Source organism: Simochromis diagramma, unplaced genomic scaffold (genome assembly GCF_900408965.1).
Source record: "Simochromis diagramma unplaced genomic scaffold, fSimDia1.1 OVJJ01000205.1, whole genome shotgun sequence".
Classification (NCBI taxonomy): Eukaryota; Metazoa; Chordata; class Actinopteri; order Cichliformes; family Cichlidae; genus Simochromis; species Simochromis diagramma.
Window position 1 is genome coordinate 1,215,416 of NW_024386782.1, and position 22,942 is coordinate 1,238,357.

General features: G+C 39.8%; 3 protein-coding genes and 3 non-coding genes across 7 annotated transcripts; all 6 read left to right on the forward strand.

Moving 5' to 3' along the window:
- Positions 1-748: 748 nt before the first annotated feature.
- Positions 749-4,061, forward strand: best4 (bestrophin 4). The gene is made up of 8 exons (XM_040015301.1): positions 749-1,046; positions 1,131-1,231; positions 1,318-1,551; positions 2,252-2,406; positions 2,522-2,599; positions 3,044-3,196; positions 3,740-3,820; positions 3,903-4,061. The coding sequence occupies exons 1-8, from the start codon at positions 895-897 to the stop codon at positions 4,059-4,061; spliced, it is 1,113 nt and encodes a 370-aa protein (XP_039871235.1). The 5' UTR covers positions 749-894.
- A 2,833-nt stretch (positions 4,062-6,894) lies between these two features.
- hectd3 (HECT domain containing 3) lies at positions 6,895-14,624 on the forward strand. The gene is made up of 20 exons (XM_040015256.1): positions 6,895-6,978; positions 7,343-7,788; positions 8,883-9,136; positions 9,234-9,369; positions 9,816-9,937; positions 10,323-10,436; positions 10,567-10,649; positions 10,753-10,918; positions 11,099-11,180; positions 11,284-11,466; positions 11,548-11,600; positions 11,697-11,865; positions 11,945-12,058; positions 12,234-12,323; positions 12,611-12,817; positions 12,925-13,054; positions 13,533-13,607; positions 13,994-14,075; positions 14,170-14,241; positions 14,404-14,624. The coding sequence occupies exons 2-20, from the start codon at positions 7,438-7,440 to the stop codon at positions 14,486-14,488; spliced, it is 2,568 nt and encodes an 855-aa protein (XP_039871190.1). The 5' UTR covers positions 6,895-6,978; positions 7,343-7,437; the 3' UTR covers positions 14,489-14,624.
- Positions 6,919-22,514, forward strand: rps8a (ribosomal protein S8a). Of its 2 annotated transcripts, XM_040015319.1 has the most exons (8): positions 6,919-6,924; positions 8,192-8,196; positions 19,046-19,056; positions 20,515-20,621; positions 20,892-20,991; positions 21,199-21,374; positions 21,819-21,948; positions 22,355-22,514. In XM_040015319.1, the coding sequence occupies exons 3-8, from the start codon at positions 19,053-19,055 to the stop codon at positions 22,462-22,464; spliced, it is 627 nt and encodes a 208-aa protein (XP_039871253.1). In that variant the 5' UTR covers positions 6,919-6,924; positions 8,192-8,196; positions 19,046-19,052; the 3' UTR covers positions 22,465-22,514. The 2 variants fall into 2 exon arrangements, with proteins under 2 accessions (XP_039871253.1, XP_039871247.1); XM_040015313.1 differs by lacking the exons at positions 6,919-6,924; positions 8,192-8,196 and having other exon boundaries at positions 18,974-19,056.
- LOC120727924 lies at positions 20,677-20,786 on the forward strand. Its single transcript, XR_005694603.1, has one exon. It is a non-coding gene; the product is annotated as a small nucleolar RNA SNORD46 (small nucleolar RNA).
- LOC120727922 lies at positions 21,032-21,101 on the forward strand. Its single transcript, XR_005694601.1, has one exon. It is a non-coding gene; the product is annotated as a small nucleolar RNA SNORD38 (small nucleolar RNA).
- Positions 21,644-21,711, forward strand: LOC120727923. The gene has a single exon (XR_005694602.1). It is a non-coding gene; the product is annotated as a small nucleolar RNA SNORD38 (small nucleolar RNA).
- Positions 22,515-22,942: the final 428 nt, after the last annotated feature.

Consider the following 22,942-nt stretch of genomic DNA (forward strand, 5'->3'; position numbering starts at 1 on the left):
TGAGAGGCGGGGTACACCCTGGACAGGTCATCCGTCTGTCACAGGGCTAACGCAGAGAGACAGACAACCATTCACACTCAAAGTCACACCTATGGGCCATTTAGAGTCACCAGTTAACCTAACCCACTAACTCCACGTTTTTGGACTTGCAAACTCCACATAGAAAGGCCTCGGACAGATGCTGGATTCAGACTTTCTTGTTGTGAGCTAACAGTGCTAAACACCATGACACCTTGCTGCCCTATACAGGTATATGTATAATTTGTATATAAATAAAATGATCTTTTTTAAGCCCAACTGCCTCTGACATGTAATAATTTAGTGTTTCTGTTTGCTTAATGTGATACAACACTAGATTTTTTTTGTCTTTTGTTTTGTTTTTTGCTTTTGCGTATCATTAATTATTATTTTTCTTTTTTTCTTTTTTTTTTAGAATAAATGACAGCTGTAAGAATAATTTAACTTTTTAAAAATATTTAAGTCAGCTCAGCACTAACAGGAGGAATTAACACAATAATTATTAACACTTTTGTGTTGACTGAGAACCTTATAGATTATAACTTTTACTGGAAAGTTTTACTGAATAATAACTTGATTGCTGATCACTCAAACCAGTTATGTGAGCTTAAAAAGAGATGTTTCATGCAGTCTGTAACTGTAGGTGTGTTTCACTTAGGCTGCAGGTTCCCAAGTAATAAAACTAAGGTGTTAATTTATGACAGCGCCACAGAGAGCTTTAAATTCAGGCCCAGAGGAAGAAACTTTTTTCTCAGGACAACAGGATTCAGCACAGGTGGAGGTAGGACAGGTCTTAAAAAGTCTTTTATGTATATGTAATTATTAAACATACATTTAAATGCCTTTTAATGCTTTTCAGGGATTTGGTGCTTAAACATGACAGTTTCCTACAGTCTTGAGGTGGCCAATGCCAGGTTTGCTGGCTTTTCCAGGCTCCTGTTCAGGTGGAAGGGAAGCATCTACAGGCTGCTCTACAAGGAGTTACTGGTGTTTTGTAGTGTTTATTTGTTTTTCAGTTTGTTTTACAGGTAAATTCACATTTTCATACCGCTCTTACTCTTACCTAGCTTTGCTTGTTTGTCTCGCAGTGACAATTTTAATTTGCTCCACAGGTTTCTCCTCACACGGAGGCAGCAGGATCTGTTTGAGCGTATCGCCCTTTACTGTGATCAGTTCACCAACACCAACTACATCCCTGTTTTGTTTGTGCTTGGTAAGAATGAATCATACAGCAGTTAAAGAACTAAAAAAAAAAATCATATGCATGAACTTTCTCTCTTTTTTTTTGTTTTATTCTAGGTTTCTATGTGACCTTGGCCTTTAATAGGTGGTGGGGTCAGTACACCAGCTTCCCACTGCCTGACAACCTGATGATGGTGGTGTCTGGGAACGTCCACGGGACTGATGAGAAGGGCCGTCTGCTGAGACGAACCCTCATGAGATATGCCAATTTATCTTCAGTCCTTATTCTCCGCTCCATTAGCACAAGAGTTCACAAGCGGTTCCCAACTTTGGACCACATTGTGGAGGCTGGTGAGAGCAACAGTTCTTAATCAAAAGTCGAGTTAATTTTAAAAATCTCAAATGTACCTTTTGCACCATATTCAGACATATAATAATTGCTGAATGTACCAGTAAGAAAGACAGAGTGCTTCCAATATAGACAATACTGAGGAAAAAAATAAAGGGCTCATTACTCAAGACTTCTTCCTTTTGTACTTCTCACAGGCATCTTTTTACTTCACCAAATCTTAGTTATAAGTTACAAAATAATGCTGAAATAAGTTTTTTTTACACATCAAATACTTATAAACACACAGAAATATATATTTTTAGCACTAAAACAGGGAAGAGTTCAGCCAAGAGAATTGTTTTTATAGGTCACAATATACCACTGTACACCTCACAGGGATAAGGAGTTTGTCCATTTAGTAAAAATGTGTGATTAAGATTGAGTTAGGCAGTTGGGCTTTTGGGATACAAGTATTTTTTCAGTTACAACGGGGGAAAAAGTGGAAAAAAAGAACAGCCATCATGATTCTCAGTCTTGTTTAGTTTAACTAACAGACCAAAACTCAAACATGTTTACTTCATTGTACTTTAAAGGGAATGAAATCCTAATACTAACATTTCAGTGTTATGCAGTTCAGTTTATTGCAGTCACTTTAATTGCTGTCAGTAATTTAATGGTTTCATATATCATGTTAACTAAGTGTGTCTAATACGTGGGCAGGATTTATGACCTTGGAGGAGCTGAAAAAGTTTGAGTCACTGCACTCTGACTTCAACAAGTACTGGATGCCTCTGACGTGGTTTTCAAACCTGGCGTCCAGAGCGAGAGAGGAGGGCCGAGTGAGGGACGACATAGCTCTGAGGCTGCTGATGGATGTGAGGAGTTTACTAAAGAATGCAACAAGAGCAGACCCTACACATTTTCTATGACTTACAAATAATCTATGGCTCTAAAGTGTGCGTAAACTCCACTGCTGTACTACATCTGCAGGAACTCAATAACTACAGAGCAAAGTGCAGCCTGCTGTTCCACTACGACTGGATAAGCATCCCTCTGGTCTACACTCAGGTACGATCAGCCAATGAAATATGAGCCATTCATTTAAGTGCTGTACATCACTATAGACTTGATTCATAACTAAATACATTCAAAGATTTTTATATCTAGAACATATTAAGGAATTATCAAATAAAACTTGGATTCTTTTTAGATTTTTTTATAGATTAAACCAACCATTAGCATGTAATGTTGTTGTTGTCCAGAGTCATATTAGTGGTGCACATGGATATGCTTCTTTAACTCATGACCAGTTCAGGTTTTTTGCCTAGATCATTACATAAAATGTGTTTTTTTTACATGACAAAACCTTTCTGCTGTTTCTTTTCAACAACATATGTGCTTGTCAGATTTCATCAATTTCATATAAATTACCAGATGATTCTACCTCCTGAGACACAACTGTACTTAGCAACCCCTAATTTTCTATCTCATTGTGTTTTTTTTTCTGTGTAGGTAGTAACTATTGCAGTTTACTCATTTTTTGGCTTCTGTGTGATTGGCCGACAATTCCTGAATCCCGAGAAAGGTTACAAGGACCACAGACTGGACTTGTACGTCCCTGTTTTTACCCTGCTGCAGTTCTTCTTTTACACTGGCTGGCTCAAGGTAACACAGCACCATCATGTATAAGTGCACACTTCCATTCCAGGCTCTATAATATAGTCTTGTCATATTTCAGAGGGAAATATGTACTTTTTATTTTTTGTGACAGTTTTAACATTGTGGTTTTGTATGATTTCACTTAAAAAAAAAAAAAGACATCCAATAAGCCCATAAAATACACCTTATGAGCATAAATTGGTTGTTCACAGCAGTTGAAAAGTTTAAAAAAATAACAATGATGTGATGCTGAGCTCTTTGTTGCTGCTGTTCTAAAAAGAGATTTCCTATCAAGATTGTCTTTTGGTTTTACTTGAATAACTAATACAACTACGCCAAGCTTATGTATGCGAACTTTCTTTGTTCAACTCATAAACCCTCTAAGTTATCTCGTGACCAATTGGAGGCCCCTGACCCATCAGTTGGGAACAGTAGACTGAGATGTTTACTGAATATCACAGCTGCATGGAGAAAGGCATGCTGAAGCACTGACGCATGCAGTTTTTTTTCCCACTGTTTGCTTGTCCAGTTTCTGTTTCTGTTTTGTAGGTGGGAGAGCTGATCATAAATCCATTTGGCGAAGATGATGATGACTTTGAAACGAACCAGTTGATTGACAGAAACTTTCAGGTTTTCCCCTTCAGACATTCCCCCTAATTATGGCTACTAGAAACCTAGAATGAGATGTTAAATCTCTTTCTTTCTCCCGCAGGTGTCAATGCTGGCTGTGGACGACATGTACCAGAATCTGGCTCCAATGGTGAAGGACAAACACTGGATGCAGAGACACTTCTCCATCCCTTACACTCTGTCGACAGCAGCGGAGAGCCTCAGACCAGCATTCAAAGGCTCCACTTATGACATGAGGTAAAGTGAGAGGGATGGAATTTAAGATATATGAGTATATCCATCCATTCATCCATCCATCCACCCTACCTGAACCTTATGGGGTTCAGGTAGCGGGGGCAGCGGCCTGAGCAGAGAAGCCCAGACTTCCCTCACCCAAGCCACCTCTTTCATCTTGTTATGTTATGTTATGTTATATATGTGTGTGTGTATTTTATTCAAAATGTAAATATTTGTGAACTCTGTTCATAAGTAGAACTGGAATTATATATCAACCCTTCTATGATTATCTTGATTTTTCTTTTTTTTTTTTGTAGCTTGTCAAAAATCTTTTTCATTTTTTATAAAAATTTTAATCCATATGATAATGATAATATAATATAATAATAATGATAATATTGCATAATGATAATGGGAATATATCATAATTTTCAGTTACAATTTTGAAAATGTAAGTATATTTTTATACTTAAAATTTATTTAACACTTCCATTCTGGACAGTTTGTTGTAATATCTTGATTTTACATTCCTAAATAAATCACAACCACTGCCATCTTTGGGTTTAAAGTATCTTCCATGTTTTCAGGATGAGTGCTGAAGATCTAGAGATTCACCAGCCTGGAGGCACTCCTATGAACAAACAGCATTTGCACCTTCAGGGCTCTGTGAGTGATGGGCTCAACAGCCTTCTGCAGTGGGGTAAAGGCATCCTGCGCGGTGGGAGCCTCTCTTCTCTGAAGGAAGTCTCGTCAAACCCAAACGAGGCAGACGGGGATGATGAAAGGGAAATAGATGTGATCACTCACAAAGAACAAGAAAGGGGACTAATTAAAGTTTTAATTGAACACAACTAATTGATACTTGCTGTCATGTTTTTGAAAACGTTTATTGTAAACATGACAAAAAAAATGTTTGAGAAAATTTTTTGGGGAGGTGGAAATGTGACATTGAAAGGTTTCGCTTGTGTTAAACTGTGAACTACAATAAGATTTCCTCCTTTTCGGGTTTTATTTGTTGACATTTTTGGAAATTAAGCACAAAACTAATTATTTATTTAATTATTAACTATTAGATCTCCTGTTTGCTTAGTACTGTGTCAGAGACCCATTCTATCCTATCTGTCAGAAATCTATGTATTATGAGAAGAACATGTCTGATATTCTTGAGTAAATAAAATTCCAATTGAAAAATATGTTATTATTATCATTATTGTGCAATTTACTTTAAGTGGCTAAAAACTCTTTGGAGGGAGCTAAGATAAGATAAGATAAGATAAGATAACCTTTATGTCCCCAAACGGGGAATTTGTTTTGTCACAGGCAGGAATGACAGTGCAAAAGTTATGAGGCAAAAATGAGATACAATAAGAATAAATACAGTACACAACTGTACAGAATAGAATAAAATACTAATATACAGTAGAATAATAAAATAAATATAATACAATAAGAATAAAATAAATACAAATACAAAATCTATATACAACTTGAGTAAAAAAATACAACGATGACAGAAAGGATTAGTGCACTTAGTAATTATTGCATGTGTATGGATTGTGTGTGCTTGATCAGTTAAAGTCTTTATTATGGAGTCTGACAGCAGTGGGGAGGAAAGACCCTGCGAAATCGCTCTCCGTCCCACAACCGTGAGGTGGCCGCAGTTCTCCCACTGAATGGGAGATGCTCAGTGCTGTCACAGTCTGCTGCATGGGGTGGGAGATGTTGTCCAACAGGGATGACAGCTTAGCCGCCGTTCTCCTGTCACTCACCACCTCCACTGGGTCCAGAGGGCATCCTAGAACAGAGCTGGCCCTTCGGATCACCCTGTTCAGTCTCTTCTTGTCCCCAGCAGAGATGCTGCCGCCCCAGCAGACCACGCCATAAAAGATAGCAGAAGCCACAACAGAGTCATAGAAGGTCTTCAGGAGTGGGCCCTCCACTCCAAACAACCTGAGTCTCCGCAGCAGGTACAGCCTGCTCTGCCCTTTCCTGTAGAGGGCGTCTGAGTTATGAGTCCAGTCCAGTCTATTGTTCAGATGAACACCAAGGTACCTGTAGCTGTCCACAGCCTCAATGTCCATACCTTGGATGTTCAGTGGTTGCAGTGGAGAATGCTTGTGCCTGCGGAAGTCTACCACCAGTTCCTTGGTTTTACTGGCGTTGATCTGGACTGGTGCCAGCTGAGTAAGTGTTTCAAAGCAGAAAACACTGTGACTGAAAACACTGTAAAACCCTGATGACTATAAGTCTTTCATAAATGAAAACTTTATCAGTATAATGAAAATTATGAATGTTTATGATTGTTGAATATACTGAAATAGGTTTTGTCTTCCACACAGGCTCTGTAAGATGTGGTTAATGCTATTAAAAAGGTGTATTTAACTCAATCCATAGTAAACCTTTGATTGTGAAAGCCTTGGAGGTCTGAAGCCTTTGTTCAGTAAGTAATCCTCCCTTGCTATAACTGTATTTACATAAACCCACGTGATTTCCCTAACAACAACAACACTAACAATAATGATATTAAAGTTGCAGTTTATTCTTTACACTTAGATCACACTAATGTTTTTAATCGTATCTGACACGAGTTTTTATGAGTTTTTATAAAAACATATTAATCAATGAATTTCGCAAAAATCCCGGCTGTAGCAAATACCAATTAAAACTCATCCATGCAGATTTATTTTTAATTTCTTTTTCTTTTTTTAAAGTTGTGTTGGAAGGTTGGATAAACAGTCAGGGTTCGAAAAATGTGAACTTTCTGGCAATTATTTTCGGAGTTCAGCCTTCAAAAGTTAAGAAAATTAAATACTCGACTGAGAAGCTTTTATTTTGTAAAGGAAACAGCGACGGAAGGCCGGAAGGATCAGAAGAGTCTTTGCTCTTCCGTGTTGTCAGAAAACCATAGAATCTGTAACAGGGTGCGGGACACTTGTCAGCAGGTACGTTGGTATCTACTGTTTTTAAGAATTGACCACACTTTTTACTCCGTGAAATGTTCATGTCCCGTGAAGGTTTGTTAAATATGAGCCTAGCTGGCCGCCAGGGTTGTTGATGACAGCTGCGGTAAGGGATGGACTCGTTTACTGAACACCCTGGTAGCATGCTAATGTTAGCGCTCTCACTTTTACCTAGTGGGAGGAGGTGATATTTGTGTCAGGGAACTTTGCCTGCTGATTAGCGAATTCCTAGCATTTCAAACAGTGTTCAGATTTTATTATGAGAGCTAGGAGCCAGTTTAATTAATCGATATTTTAAACGAAGCCAAAGTTTCTAAAGAAAGTTGGGTTTTGTTTGGTTTGACAGGAGCATCCCTGCGCAGCCACGCAGGAAAACAAAAGCGGTGTAATGTCAGCCGATGAGCTCCTGCTACTGCTGAGCTACTGACTGCCACCTTCACGATGGGCGACAACCCTCACCTGCTGCTCGGCAGGATCCGCTTCCTGAACAGGTGCATCGAAACTTTCAGGAGGAGCGAACCGGTGCCCGAGTGTCTGTGTTATGTCCCCAAAGAAGTGTGCTACAAAATCTGCAAGGATTCATCTTCCAGCTCATCCGCTTCCTCCTCCGGTGCCTCTGCGGGAGGCTCCACCGTGGGAAAAACCATAGTCTCTGTCTTCGAAAGCCCCCATCAGACTGCCCACAGTAAGAAAGCATGCAAGTACAACATTGAACCAAAGAAAGGGACATGCATCCGGACAACAGGGGAGGAGTACTGTAATAGCCAGGGCCTTTGGGTCAAAATGAATAAGGTAAGACGCTGTTACTTCCCCTTGGATGCAGTGACATCAGGAAAAGTCTTTGTGCTGCTTGAAACAACAATAACCCTTTGTTTACATACACTTTACATACTGTTACAGTGGTGGATGCTCACATTAAATAATGAGGTCCAATAATCCAGTGAGCCTAAAAGCACTCAGACAGTTTCAGACAGTGGATGAACTGAGTGGCTTTGCTAAGGCTCAGTATAACACAGCTCTAAAAGGGTCAAAGAATAAAAGTATTGAGCTGCAAAGTAACATATTAGGTACATAGTAGTGAAATTTGACCCTCTTTACAAATGAAACTCACATTAACTGATTCCAGTTCTTATATCAAAAGTTTTTTCTGAATGAAAGGCAAGACTGAAGATGTCAGTTTGTGATATCATATTAGGATCTTCTCATGTCTGCAGTGATTTTCATCCAAAGATATGCATTAGGTTTAACTGGTAATCCCAGAAAAACAGGTGATCTTGTCACTATCAATAAGAGCTCTGTAAAATGATGAGTCATGAATATAAGCTCGAGCAACTGAGTTAGAAAGAGAGAGGTTTATATATTTATGCCACATTTTATTACAGCAAAAATAGATTAATCTTGATTATAATTATTGCAGTGTATATTGCACAATAATGGTGCACATGTCTATTGTGGTTAAAGTTAGAAATAATGGGTTTTGTTACATACAAATAATTCATGTAAGCCAAACACAGGAATCAAATAAAACTATTTCAGACAGTTTTTCAGCTCTTGGCTCTGTATGAGGTCATAGAGCGCTGATATCCCTAATGTTATCTCAGACATGCAGCTCCTCATACCTGCTGTTTAAACCCTCTGGTTGCAAAAGGACAAGCCATTCAGGAAAACAGTTGGCTTAAAGGTAACAAGGGTGGAGTGAAATATGGATTTTTCAGAAAGTGGATGAACTTCGTATACAAGATAAATAAGAATTTTTTATGAGCTGTGACACAAAATTTAAAATATGGAACTCGAAAAAGGTATTATAGGTTGATTCGTGTGTGCTCAATTATTGTAAATTTGGTAAGAAAGCAAATGTTGACCAGTTGATCCGTGGCTGTCCCCAGGAGCAGCTGGAGGAGCACCGTCCGGGCCAAGATTTGGAGGAAGGCTGGATCCTCGTGTGTAAACACACCGAGGGAGGCGACAGGCTGGTACCCGTGGAGTCACCAGAGACTGTCACTAGGCAGCAGCAGCTCTTTGGCTACGACCACAAGCCCTGCAACAGGTGGGAACAAGTGGTGGATGTGGAGAATGCACTTTACATTGGCGAGAAACCCAAAATCGCAGAGTGTGATGAGGCTGCCATCCAGAAGCTGAGGTGAGTCCGTCTGTGCAAAGTTAAAATGGAAAGTTGAGTTTTCTGGTGCAGCAGATGTTAAAATGAATACAATTAATGCTCAGTTGAACTGTTTCAGGTATGTTCCTCCTACTTGGACATATGAATGTGATGAGGACCTCGTGCATTACTTCTACGATCACATAGGAAAAGAGGACGAGAACTTGGGGAGTGTGAAGCAGTGTGTGACCAGCATCGATGTGTCTTCATGCTCGGTGAGCAAAATTAAGCCCTCGTCACAAATGAAACCTCGCATCGACTGACTTTAAATCTCATTTCAGTCTAAATCTTTCTAAGTATAAAAAAAGAAAATGAGGATTGTAGTTTGGGATGTCATGTTAAGGTAAATAGAATACTAGTAACTAGTCCGTAAGGTTTGTTTTCTTTTCTTTTTAACGTTGGCAAAACATGGATTGGCGTTCTCGGTGGAGTTACATTGGACCTCTTTCCTGATAACATCAAAAATGCAGTGAAAGGAAACTAGATTGATCTGAGAAGTTTTTATGACTTTAATTTGACCCAGTGACCATCATGATAGACAGTCTAGTATAACATGCATGTAATTATTTGTGAGTATGACAAATATGTATGTATTTATGAATTTAAAATGGGTTTGTTTATGAATTCAGTCCATTCATCAAACCTTGATATTTGCTTACAGGAAGATCCCAGCGGGGGGGCGAGCTGCCTGACAGATGGCGACGTTGAAACTTACTGGGAGAGCGACGGCATGCAGGGCCAACACTGGATCCGCCTGCATATGAAGAAAGGCACTGTGGTCAAGTAAGGAAACACAAAAATTGAGTAATAGTAAAAATAAAGTCAAAGGCTTGGAAAGTGCAGTGACTATGACAACAAGATCATTAAGATAAACTGTAATGTAAACTGTGCCACATGCAGTTTTTTGTCTTGTGGTGTAATGTATATATTAATATTAGTATATATAATGGTATGAATATAATGTTTTTGGGTTCTAAAGTAAGAAGTTTGACAACAACTGGTCTGGGTATTATACCCGAATTTTGCACTATCGCTATGATTGTATAATCATCACCTAAAGTTGCTATATTAGACATTTAAAAATGTGAAGCACTTTGTGTCTCTTTTTGTTTCACTGATAAGCTGCTGAGGTCTCAATATTTTATTTATTGCCTGTTTTGTTTACTAGTAAGCTGATGCTGACTGTGGACTCAACGGATGATAACTACATGCCCAAAAGAGTCACAGTGTTTGGAGGAGAAGGAGACAACCTAAAGAAGCTAAGTGACGTCACCATAGATGAGTAAGTTTTGTCAAACGAGATTATTGCTACAGTTTGCAATTTAAAAAAAAAAAAAAAAAGTAAAAAAATGAATGTATACTGATTACAGTTTATATTGTACATTTATGTACTTTTACTTTTATGTTTCTAGCAATCTGATAGGAGAAGTGTGTGTGCTTGAGGATATGACTTCCCATTTACCAGTTATAGAAATTCGGATCGAGGAATGTAGAGGTCAGAATTTTTATGTTTTTGTGTCAAACTAGCTTTTTTCTGTTTGAATGCTTTTGCAGGAGCTTTTGCACTGTACATATTTTCCTCATTTTGGCTTTTACAGAGGATGGAATAGATGTGCGGATCCGAGGCTTGAAGATTAAGTCGTCCTGTGAGAGGGATCTGGGTCTGAACGCTGATGTTTTCCAGTCCTCTAACCTCGTCCGCTACCCACGTCTGCAGGGCACCCCACCAGATATCCTGTACCGCAGAGCGTTAGTTATCCAGAGGTAGGTCAGCGAACATTGTGCCCCATGTACTTTTTACAGAACTAAATATTTGTCTTCGGGCTTGGAAAAAATATCCTTCTTCAACTTCTCAGGTCTTTACCCTCAAGATAAAGTGTTCTGATTGTCCATGTTATCTGTAAACAGAAGGTGTTTCCAGTTTGTATCTCTTTCTGTCTGCAGGTTTATCAATCTTTTGGACAGCGCGCTCCCGCACCTAGTGCCAGCCTGGGATTACAGCCTGGGTACCTTCAACCAGATCAAAGTGAGTCGTCCTAAAGCTTTTAACATGTCATTTATGATCTGTGCACAACAGCAAGCATTTTTTGTGTGTTTCTTTATAACATGTGTCTTTTGGTGCCCATTAGAGCATAAAGCAGTTCTTGCTGCTGTCCAAGCGCCGCTCAGCCCTCATCACTCAGTGCCTGAAAGACTCGGAGACCAGTAAGCCAAACTTCATGCCTCGACTCTACATTAACCGACGTCTGGCCATGGAGCACAGGGACAACTCATCTCTGGACCCAACCTGCAAGAACGCCGTCTTCAACCAGGTAGGGACCAGAAGGAAGCCTAAAATTCAATGTGTAGAGAAGATGTGCAATAATTCAGATGCTTTATTTTTCCTCTTGCAGGTGTATGAGGGTCTCAAGCCGTCAGACAAGTTTGAGAAAACTTTAGATTACAGGTCTGCATTTTATCAGCCTCTTGTGTCCAATATTTATGACTTTTATAACTCGAGGATTAAAATCTGAATCTCCAGTGTGCCTTTTTGATCCTTCAGGTGGCCCGCTCGTTATGACCAGTGGTGGGAATGCAAGTTCATTGCAGAGGGAATTATCGACCAAGGAGGTGGATTTCGAGATAGCCTCGCAGACATGTCGGAGGAGCTTTGCCCCAGCTCGTCCGAGTGTCCCATGCCTCTCCCGTTCTTCACCCGGACATCCAACCAGGTAGTCACTATCCCATTGCCGCCTATCATCAGAATGGATATCACTGTTGTTCTAAAAGTGCCTTTTCCTCATCTGTCAGGGCGACTTTGAGGCTAGAGATTATTATGTTCCCACCCCTTCCTGTAAAGAGTTCCACAAATACGAGTGGATCGGTCAGCTGATGGGTGCTGCTCTCAGAGGGAAAGATTTCTTGGTGAGTCTTTTGTAGGTTGTTTGCAATTTTAGAAATAGTGTAAGAGTATTTATTGGGTTTTAACAAAAATGTAATGGTTTTATTAAATTATTGTAACATAGATAATTACCATTGTAAATATTTATTAGTTGTAGATATTTGACTTTTCAGACTTGCTGTGTGTTCACTCCTGCAGGTTTTGGCTCTTCCGGGGCTTGTGTGGAAGCAGCTGATTGGGGAAGCTGTCAGCTGGAGTAAAGACTTTGCTGCAGTAGACTCTGTACTGGTGAGGATATTCAAATCATTACATTTACATGGTGGTGTCATTTAAATGTCAAAGCTTTGAAAGAAGAAAAGTCTCTGCTGACTGTGTTTCATAAAAGTACAAGAATTTATTGTCACTATTTTATAATAATTATTAATTTGCTCCTACAGTTTGTTGATCGATTACATTTGTTTCATGTAGCGTTTTGGGTTTGTTTTTTTCTTTTTGCATTAAAATTAAAATCTAGAAGGAATTAACAGATTGGATGGGTTGTTTTCCTGGTTGCCTCACCGTGAACATGTGTTCAGGTAAACCTTCTGGAGGCCATGGAGAACATGGACCAGGAGACATTTGAGTTCCGATTTGGGGAGGAGCTGGTCTACACCACTCTGCTGACGGATGGCTCAATGGTGGAACTGATCCCCGGTGGCAGTAATGTGTCAGTTCGTTATGAGGACCGCAGTGAGTTTATCCGCCTGGTGCAGAAAGCTCGGATGGAGGAGAGCAAACAGCAGGTGGGCTTCACATAAATTGGAATTACACGTATTTCTTTTACTCTTTAAGTCAACTCTTTGTAAAATGCTCCAGTGATGTTTTAGTGGTTTGTACACGTGTGTTACAGATTGCTGCCATACAGACGGGACTGCTGAAGGTGGTTCCTCAGGCAGTGCTGGACCTGCTCACCTGGCAGGAAGTGGAAAAGAAAATATGTGGAGACCCAGAGATCACTGTGGAAGCTCTGAAGCGACTCAGTGAGTGTCCGGCCTGGATTTAAACTGACTTTGACTATAAGCAGACATTTTTCTCTCGTAATTAAGAAAGTGAAATGGGACCATTTGCAAGTAATTTATCCAAGACACAACTGGAAGTGGATAAATTCAAATAAAATTCTAGCTTAGTTTAAACTAAATCTAATTTTAGCAGTGGTATCTGTTATGTTTTCGAATGAATTGTATTTAATTTTCAGTACACCCGTGTATGCATGTGGTACCTTTTTTTCACAAGTGGACTTGGCGTAGCTTTAAAAATACAAAAGAGGTTGACCTCTTGTGGGACTTTTCCCATCTTCGTTTTATCCACGTTCCTTTCAAATCCTCGACCACAAATGAGGTCTGAGATGTTGTTTCTGTTAAGGTACAAGTTAAGGTGAAGTAATAAGATGCAAGTTGTATTAAGTCACAAAATGCTGCAAGTAACCAAACCATTGTAATCTTTTGTTCTCCCCACCAGCACGTTATGAGGACCTGGAACAAAGTGATGTTAGAGTGCAGTACTTATGGGAGGCGTTGACAAACTTCACCAATGGTGAGTTCACTGTTTATTTTTGCCCCATTTTAAAAAGCAGTAAATGGCTCTCACAACATAAACTCTGCACCAATGGCCACATATAAAAGACAGGTAAAGCTTTTGGGTCCGAAAAATGACGCCAATGGAGAAATCCCTTAAATTGCTATTTTTTGTAATGACCAGCAGGGGGCAGAACCTCTGGTGTTTAAGAAGAAGAAGACAGTTTGTATAAGATTGAAAAATAAACCTTATCGTGCTTCGTCCATGAGCTTGGTTCACTCTTTCATGGTGAATTTATGGTCTAGGTTCTAGGTTTATATAAAGATGCTAAATTGTATTTGTGTCTGCATTATTCAAGTGCAGATTTTGACCCAGTGACTGATATTCTTGATTTCTGTCTTCAGAGGATCGCAGCAGGTTTCTGAGGTTTGTAACCGGTCGAAGTCGTCTTCCTGCACCTATCTACGTCTTTCCTGACAAACAAGGGTGAGTTCAAGTGTACGTAGTTATTATTATTTGACTACAATTAGATTTAGATTTGATTGTAATTTGTTTTTTGTTGTTTGTTTTCTTGATTCAGCTCTGAAACGACTGATGCACTTCCACAGTCCTCCACATGTTCTAGTACCCTTTATCTACCCAACTATCCGAGGTATAACAACCCCATGTGCTTTATGTGCACTGTTATTAATGATGCATTGATGATTTAACAGAAGTTAAATCTCTTAAAGATTATTAAGCAGTTTTTGAAGTTGACAGCACTGTTACATTATTGTCTTGTATCATTTCCTCTATTCCTTGTTTTGTCCTGCAGTGCGAAAGTTTGTGAGGAGAAGCTGCGCTATGCTGCATACAACTGTGTGGCCATTGATACCGACATGAGTCCCTGGGAAGAGTGATCTCCCTACTGTTTCACTGACCACTGCACACGCCACAACTCAGTCAAATCAAGATATCTTGCCAACTTTTCACCATACCCTCACAACTGCCAAATAACCAATAGCTGTATATAATAAATAACTATATGGAAACATGGACGTGACTCAGTATGGTTTTTATTAACTTTTTATGTGTTCAACTCAGTAAAAGATCAAATTTTCTTCAAGACTCATTTAACCCAGACAAAACAGGAAGAAGTTATCATGACATGTCATGTTTAAATGTTGCTGGTAATAAAAATGAGTAAACAGTGTTTCTAAACCCAAACTGTTAAAAATGATCAAACAGATAAAGTCATCTGTATAACACACGGTCCAATTAATTACTGTTAATAAAATTTTACATCAGATTTAAGCATTATATGTATCTACTCATTCTTAATCTTTATTTTATTATATTTGTATCTGAAAACAACCTATATAAAGTACCTGTGTTACATGTTCTTTAACATTATGTCTATTCTTTTATTATACATTTTGAAATGACATCTGTTTTCACTACTAACTCTAAAAATTGTAAAACAAAATAGAAGTTGTTGCGGGGTGTGGTTTGTGACTCAGCCACTGAGGAGGGAGGGGGCAGTGCCAGGGAAGGATGGTCAAAAGCAGGTAGCCATCGTTTAATCGTGGCTCCTCTATTTAAGCAGCGTGACGGGACTCAGGGAGGAGAGTTGGAGTACAAAAGCAAAAATAACAACATGGTGATACACAGTGAGAAGCAGACAAAGGCACACGCTGAAAGATGCGTGCATGCAAATGCATAAACAGAACATTTGCACCATTCCCTGCAGTCATCAAGTCCTTTTGTCACAGCAGTAATTAAATACATGTCATTATCCACTCACCAGCCACTTCATATGGCAGTAATGGCCCAGTCTATAAAAGATCTTGAGCCCAGAGGTCTTTTCAACCTTTCTCTGTTCAACAAATATAGGTGATTATATGATGTGGTGTGATATGGATGTCCCTTACTTATATTTGATGTGTGGTTGTGTTCCTACACCACTTTCTTGCTGTTAGTGTCTTTAATGTCTGCAATGGTAACAACTCTGTTATTGTGGTTATATTTGTCTGACAGTTGCTACAAGGCACAGATGGAATTTATAAAAGGACAAGTAAATAAAAATAATACTTTGTTTGGATCTGCCATCCCTTTGGCAAGGTCTGTTAAAAAAACTCAACCGTCACTCTCAGATAAGATCAAATTGGTTAGGATGTTCAGGAACAGCGAAATACTTAAGCCTAACATGAGCTGGAGACTGCAGGAACAGTGAAGGGAGTTTTATATCACCATGGACTGAGAGGTTGCTGACCAAGAAAGACTGCCTTGCTTCAAAGTTGATACCTTCAAGCGTGACTGAAATGTGCCGCTGCCCAGATGGACAAGCTAAATACATAAGCCTCAGCCTTAACCTTATTAAAAATATGTGGATTCTGCTTAAGCTGGGTCCATGCCAGGGAAATCAGTTTAAATGAATTCTACCAATTCTGCCAAGAAGAGTGGCCAAATATCCTGCCAGAATTAAGGCAGAACCACAAGTATCTGGTATCTTGCTAAAGCAGATTTTAGCCAAATATATGAGGAGGTGCATGCATATTTTGGACCCTGTGTGGATTAGAGGAAAATAAAGTTCAAATTTGTACATCCAATTCTTGTTTGTTTTTTTAAAGTTATGAAAGATGTATGTTGCATAAGCAAATAAATCATGAAAGTCCCAGAATTACCAATTATGATATTTATGCCCATGACGAGTGTGTAAACTTCAGACCACAACTGGAAAAAATATGACTTAACTAGCATATAGTAACATATATACTAGGGGTGCAACGATACTCGTATCGATATTGAACTGTTCGATACAGTGCTTTCGGTTCAGTACGCATATGTATCCAACAATACAAAATTTGTAATTTATTTTATCAACTTTCCTTCTGACGATGCTGTCTGTGTTGAGCGCTCAGTGAATCTGCGTTCGACTACTCCGCCTAGGCTGCACTGTCAAGCGCAGATCCACTGAGCGTTCAACACAGACAGCATTGTCAGAAGGAAGAGCGCAGGGCAAGCTAACGAGACAGAAGTTAAGCTCTCCTTGCAACATGGCAAATTGAACCTCCCCCGTCCTCATTCAGATCTGGCGTTTGGAATTATTTTGGTTTTCATGTGACGTATGACCCTGAAGGTAAGCGCGTCATGGACTAAAGTAAAACAGTATGTTGGATGTGCCACGCAATGCTCAATTACATGGGTGGGAAGTAGTGTGTTAGTGCAGTTAGCTCGGTAACGTGTTGGCCGTCTAGCCCCATGCACGGGCGATCAGGGGTAGCTCGTTAACGGAGATTTGCCGTGTTGTGGCGTTAACGTCATTTCAACGAGATTAACGCTGACAGCACTAGTGGGAACACAACGAACATGACTGCACATTTACGCCGACATCATCCTAGTGCAAAGACAAGTGGAAGCAGACAAAAACAACAAGCATGCATGCTACAAACTTTACCCGAGTCATTTAGACAGCCGTTAGCACATGATTCTCCTTATGGGGACCTGATATGTTTAATATTGTGGCGAGCTCAGACAAGGAGGAGACGGAGGTGTCGTTTGGTCTTGCTTCCCGTGAGCTAGCCAGGGAGCACAGCCGTTTATTGACATCTGCATAAGAACACTGCCGCTAGCTAACTGCTCAGCGCGGCAACCGCATAGCAACAACAACAACAACACACAGGGCGCCCTCTGACCCCGGAAGGACACACCGTCGCAGCGAGAGGGCGTCACCCGTCACTATGGCAACATAAACAAAACATAACTGTACAAACAGAACCCCAAACAGCCCTGACCCGCTACAATATGCTGCTGAGAATATAGCCCAGAAGAAGCGTATAGTATAGCTTTTATTTTGGAAAGAGCCATTTCTCTGTAATAAACTCTCTTTTCCAAAGATGAGTGATTCCTCAATCAGATACAGGGCTTGCAAAATCGCTAGCCCGACGTCCCGGGGGTAGCGATTTTTCCAGTCGGGCTTCCAAAATCTATCTCTGCCCTGCCCGTCGGGCTATTGTAGGAAGGAAAAATATATGTCAATGCTTTTGCATTCTTTCGGAAATGTAGCTGGGTAATTATGTCATTGGCATCGGTGAGCCACTGTCAATATGTGACATATTGAAATCGCGTTTGAATTTGCGCTTGTTTTTTGCTTTTACTTTGCAATCGCGTGAACTGTGTATAGAGAGCGACAGCACTGATTGGTGAGTGATGATAATTTGCGCACCAATTCCTCTGACATCGTCTTATCAATCGTTAGCTTACTATGCAAACATGACAATATTATACTTTAATGTATAATATTGTAAAGGAAACAAAACAGGAAACAAAACGTCAATCAAAAAATTGCTCTCTTTTTTATTCGGGCTACTTACATTTATTTTGGGCTACCAAAAACTGAAGAGTCCCTACCTGAAGGGCTACCAGGGATTTTGAAATTTTGAGAGCCCTGAGAGATATTTATTTTTTTAATTACTTTTGTTTCAGCAACATTAAATTTAAAAACTGTACTTTTGAGTTAAAATATATATTTATAATTTTAATAAATGACAAATTAAAAAGGCATGAACATTTTTTTTGTATCGAAAAAATATCGAACCGTGACACTAAAGTATCGAACCGAACCGTGAATTTTATGTATCGTTGCACCCCTAATATATAGTATATGTTCTAATCATTTTAGATAATGAATTTCTGATTTTCATGATTTATAAGCCACAGTCATATAAAATAAAACAAAAAAGGCTTGAGATGTGTTATTGGGATATAAAAAAGTTCACATTTTTGAATAAAATTATGAAAAAAATAAACTTTTTCAGAATATTTCAGATTTTGAGATGCACCTGTATGTGATACCTTGGGCGATATCTGGAAAAATGATAACAGCAAGAGTGAAAGGGAAGGTTTACAAGATGATAGTAGGGCCTGCTATGGTGTATGAAGATGGTGGCACTGCAGGAAGACAGGAGGGAAAGCTGGAGGTTGAAGAACTGGAGATGCTCAGACCTTAATTGAGAGTGACCAGAATAGGCAAGATTATAAATGAGTACATCAGAGGGACACGGTCAGGCTGAGCGATTTGGAGGCAAAGTTAGAGTTTCAAGGCTACCATGGTTTAGACATGTGCAAAGGAGGGAATTGGATATACTGGACGGAGGAAGACCTCAGAGGAGAAGAAGAGCATGCAGAAAGCTGGTGTGACTGAAGAGGATGCAAGGGATGGAGTGAGATGGAGGCAGATGATCTGCTGTGTCCACACATAAATGAAACAGTCTGATGAAGAAGAAGAAAATGAAGACCTTAGAGAATATGAAAGCAATTTTGTACTTTCTGTAATGTTGTTCTGTCTCTGGTAGTGATATCTCGAAACTTTTCTGAGACAATAAAGGAAATCTCGTTCGCTGAAGAGTTAGTTCTCGCGAGACCTAGGGTGTTCAAACCTCCCCATGAGCCCTTGCGGTTCCTCTTTCTAGCCGGCGCCTGAGAATGGGTACGTGTTTTCATGCTCGCACCGGAGACCGAATCCTTACCCATCTGATGTTTTAACGAAGGAATATTCCAGTAATGGTTTGCTATAGCGATAAATGTTGTCATCTAAATAGAAATAGTTGACTCTTTGCTGTCTATAGTATGTTGAATTTGTTTTAAAGAAATATTTTCTAGTGGCTATCTGAAGCGAGTATCCAAGATGGCTGCACTCAATGGCTATGTAGTTAGCTGCTGAGGCTGAAGCGTCCCCAAAGACTTCTCTTGTGGCTGGTTTGGGATGTTTTATTGTGAAGTAGCGGTGTTTTCGCGTTAATTTGGCTTTATACGAGAAGTGTTGGACATCTTTGCTCGCAAATTCAACTGTTTAGGCTGGTCGAAGTTAGCTTAGTTAGCATGCCTATCGTGATCTTGTCACGCTGCTTGGCTGAGACGCTTAACGTAATAATGTAAATGCTTATGCTTTTTTAGAGAAGTATTTTGTCTAGTTATTGTTGTCGAGCTTAATTCAGCTTTATTTTGTCCTATTTAGAGGCATCTTATTTTGAATGCTATGTCGCAGGTAGACCCGGCCTGTCTCGTGTCTCCCTTCCTGCATGCTCTATGATGCATTAATGTTCTCCAGTGGGACACCTTGGGCTTCACCTCTAAATGTTCCTTGTTGTGCTTTGGAAGATGGACTGAATTATCTGGTCCACATTCAAACCATAACATGGAGTAGTGGAGCACCAGCCACTTGGAGAATAAAGACTAATGCTCATTGAGTGGGACAGTTAGCAGGCCTGCATGCAGGGTGGAACACAGGAGATGTCACTAGCCACATGTTTTGGTGGCTTTAGGTCCACGTTGGTGATGTAGGGCCCCTGGATTACTACTGAAAACCCAAACGAATATATATAATAGTTGTGGAAATATGTTTATGTCCTGACTTTAGGAATACTATGATAGCACAGTCTAGGGTGTATTTGTAGCCTAGAAGACTGAGATTTTAAGGTACCAATGTGATGTAGTGTGTCTGTAAGAGTTTCTGAATATATGTATGCATGTATCTGAGTATTGCATGTAACCAAACTGGTGTTGGTCACTTTGTCAAGATGCTGTTAGCTGTGTTATTATTGGCAAGTCCTGAAATATTGCTGCGTGGTTTTGAGTCTGGAAGTTGGCTCATCTCAGTTTTTTGTTTACTGTTAAAATAGTTTAAATCTGTGTTAATATGCAACACAAGTTGGCTTTGTTAATTTTTAACTTTTTGCAAAAGCAACTACATCTTGCCATTTTAAAGTACCATTTGATTGCTTGAGCGACATGATGAAACTCTTTTTATGCGGAATCCAAATCAAATTGCGGACAACCCTTACCTTGGAGAACTGATTGCTCAAGCACAAAAAAATAATCTTCTTGCTAGCATCTTGTTGGTGGCCCAGTAAACTGACTCCTAGTTTTCCGTATTTTACTTTTGCAGGTATCTCAAGGGACAACTGGCATAAACGCCGCAAGACCGGCGGTAAACGCAAACCCTACCACAAGAAGAGGAAGTATGAGCTCGGGCGACCTGCTGCAAACACAAAGGTGACTTTTTTTTTGCAGGGGGCACCTCTTATCTGATTAGACTGAATAATGTGGTAGCGTGGGTGATGAAAACTTGACCTTAGGTGGGTCTTTTTTTTGAGCCGTTTTGGTTCAAAGCTTTGGGCTTACCAATGTTAGGACTTGTCATAGTTACACTGACACGCTTCAAAGCATATGCATGCTGCTGCTCAGGAAAGGAGGTTTCACACAAATCCTTTTATAAACTATAATACAATGTGTTCTTGTTGTTTTTTTTGTTTTTGTTTTAAGATTGGAGCTCGCCGCATCCACACGGTGAGGGTCCGCGGTGGGAACAAGAAGTACCGAGCTCTGAGGTTGGACAATGGAAACTTCTCATGGGGCTCTGAGTGTAAGTTTCTCCTGGAATACCTTTTGATATTCCACACACCTTTCCATGATGATAACTTTGTCCAGTTCTGCTACTGAATGCAAGTGGTGACAGCAAAGACTCCTGAGAAAGACACCTTCTCTCTATTCATAGTTAACTGATTTATGAAACTATGTAGTCAGATTTAATGGGAAGTTTAATGATCATGCCTGGGTTTTGTGTATTCAGGCTGCACACGGAAGACCAGGATCATTGATGTGGTCTACAATGCCTCCAACAACGAGCTGGTCAGAACCAAGACCCTGGTGAAGAACTGCATCGTCCTTGTTGACAGTCTTCCCTTCAGGCAGTGGTATGAGGCTCACTACGCCACTCCACTGGGACGCAAGAAGGGCGCCAAGCTGGTATGTCATAAGCTCAGTGTTGATGCTTGTAGTTAAAGCATGTTATAACTAGGTTTCGCATTCTCTTGTGTTACTGTGAACGCTTTTTAAATGCTAATGGAGGCACATCGCTTTCATATGCAGCAGCTTTGTCATACCAAAGACTCTTAATTTTTTTTTTTTTAAATGCCTTTCGTCTCCCTTCAGTGGAAGACGTCTTTATTTGTCCATAAACAACCAAAGTAAAAGCCTTTTATCTTTATTAACAAAGATAACAGATTCGATATGTCTTTCCATGACGATAACTTGTCCAGTTCTGCTACTGAATGGAAGTGGTGATAATAAAGACTCTGAGAAAGACCTGTCAACCTAAGTTGCTCATTAAAAGAACATTCAAAGCATGTGGTTTTTGTGCAGTAATTTTTTGCAACATCTAAAGAGCTTTGCTTTCCCATCCTGATGCAGAGCCCTGAGGAGGAAGAGATCCTGAACAGGAAGAGGTCAAAGAAGACCCAGAAGAAGTACGATGAGCGCAAGAAGAACGCCAAGATCAGCTCACTCCTGGAAGAGCAGTTCCAGCAGGGAAAACTGCTCGGTAAGTCCAACATTTGTGGCAGAATTATTTTTACTTGGATAAGTGGTGAGTGCTGTTTGAAAGTTTTCATCATTAGAGTATGAAAGTGTAATCGTGTGTGGCAGTTTATCTTGTGCATATGTGTTAAACACAAATACCAGGGCAGTGTTTTTGGTGTATTTAACAAAAAGGTTTTCACTTTCCACAAGAATTATAAATAATTTTGAGCGACTGTTTAAAAATTTGCTAGGAATAAAATATTTGTATTTTTATTGAAAGCTCAAATGACAGGAGAAATGCAAAGACTGAAGTTAACATGCTCTCATTGCCTTAAATATATTTCTGCAACATCAAACCCACACATCTGAAACTTGATGTACTGACCTTGATAACGTGACTGACTCTGCTTCCATCTTCCTTCATGCAGCTTGCATCGCCTCCAGACCCGGCCAGTGCGGCAGAGCAGACGGCTACATCCTGGAGGGCAAGGAGCTGGAGTTCTACCTGAGGAAGATCAAGGCCAAGAAAGGCAAATAGATGTACAGCTGTTTGATACGTCAATAAAATCCAAACGTCCCACAACTGTCCACTGTGTCTGCTCTTTCACTGGATGTGACTGTTATTTGTGCATTCAATCAAAACTGGATTTTCTTTTCCAAGGCTAACTGGGGGTAAACTGATCACACATTATAATTAGTGACAAATATAAAAATGTAGATTTCTGACTGCCTTCAGGTCTGCATGTGTTAAAGAGTGCATTAGATGAATTGCTGAGTTGGAGGAGTATTCAGATCTGAGTAAAAGCAACTATTTAGAATGACATTCCCACACCTATTTTAATGAGGAAAGGCCTCTGCTGCTTAGGTGTTGGTGTAAATATAAGGCAAATACTTGTTAATGTCTGTTCGTTACATTAACACTGCTTGTATTGGAGTCGAGGTATGACTTTTAACACTTAGCAGTGGATTTGATGCAAATAAGAACCAGAAAAAATCTTGAGGGTGTTTTATTTCTG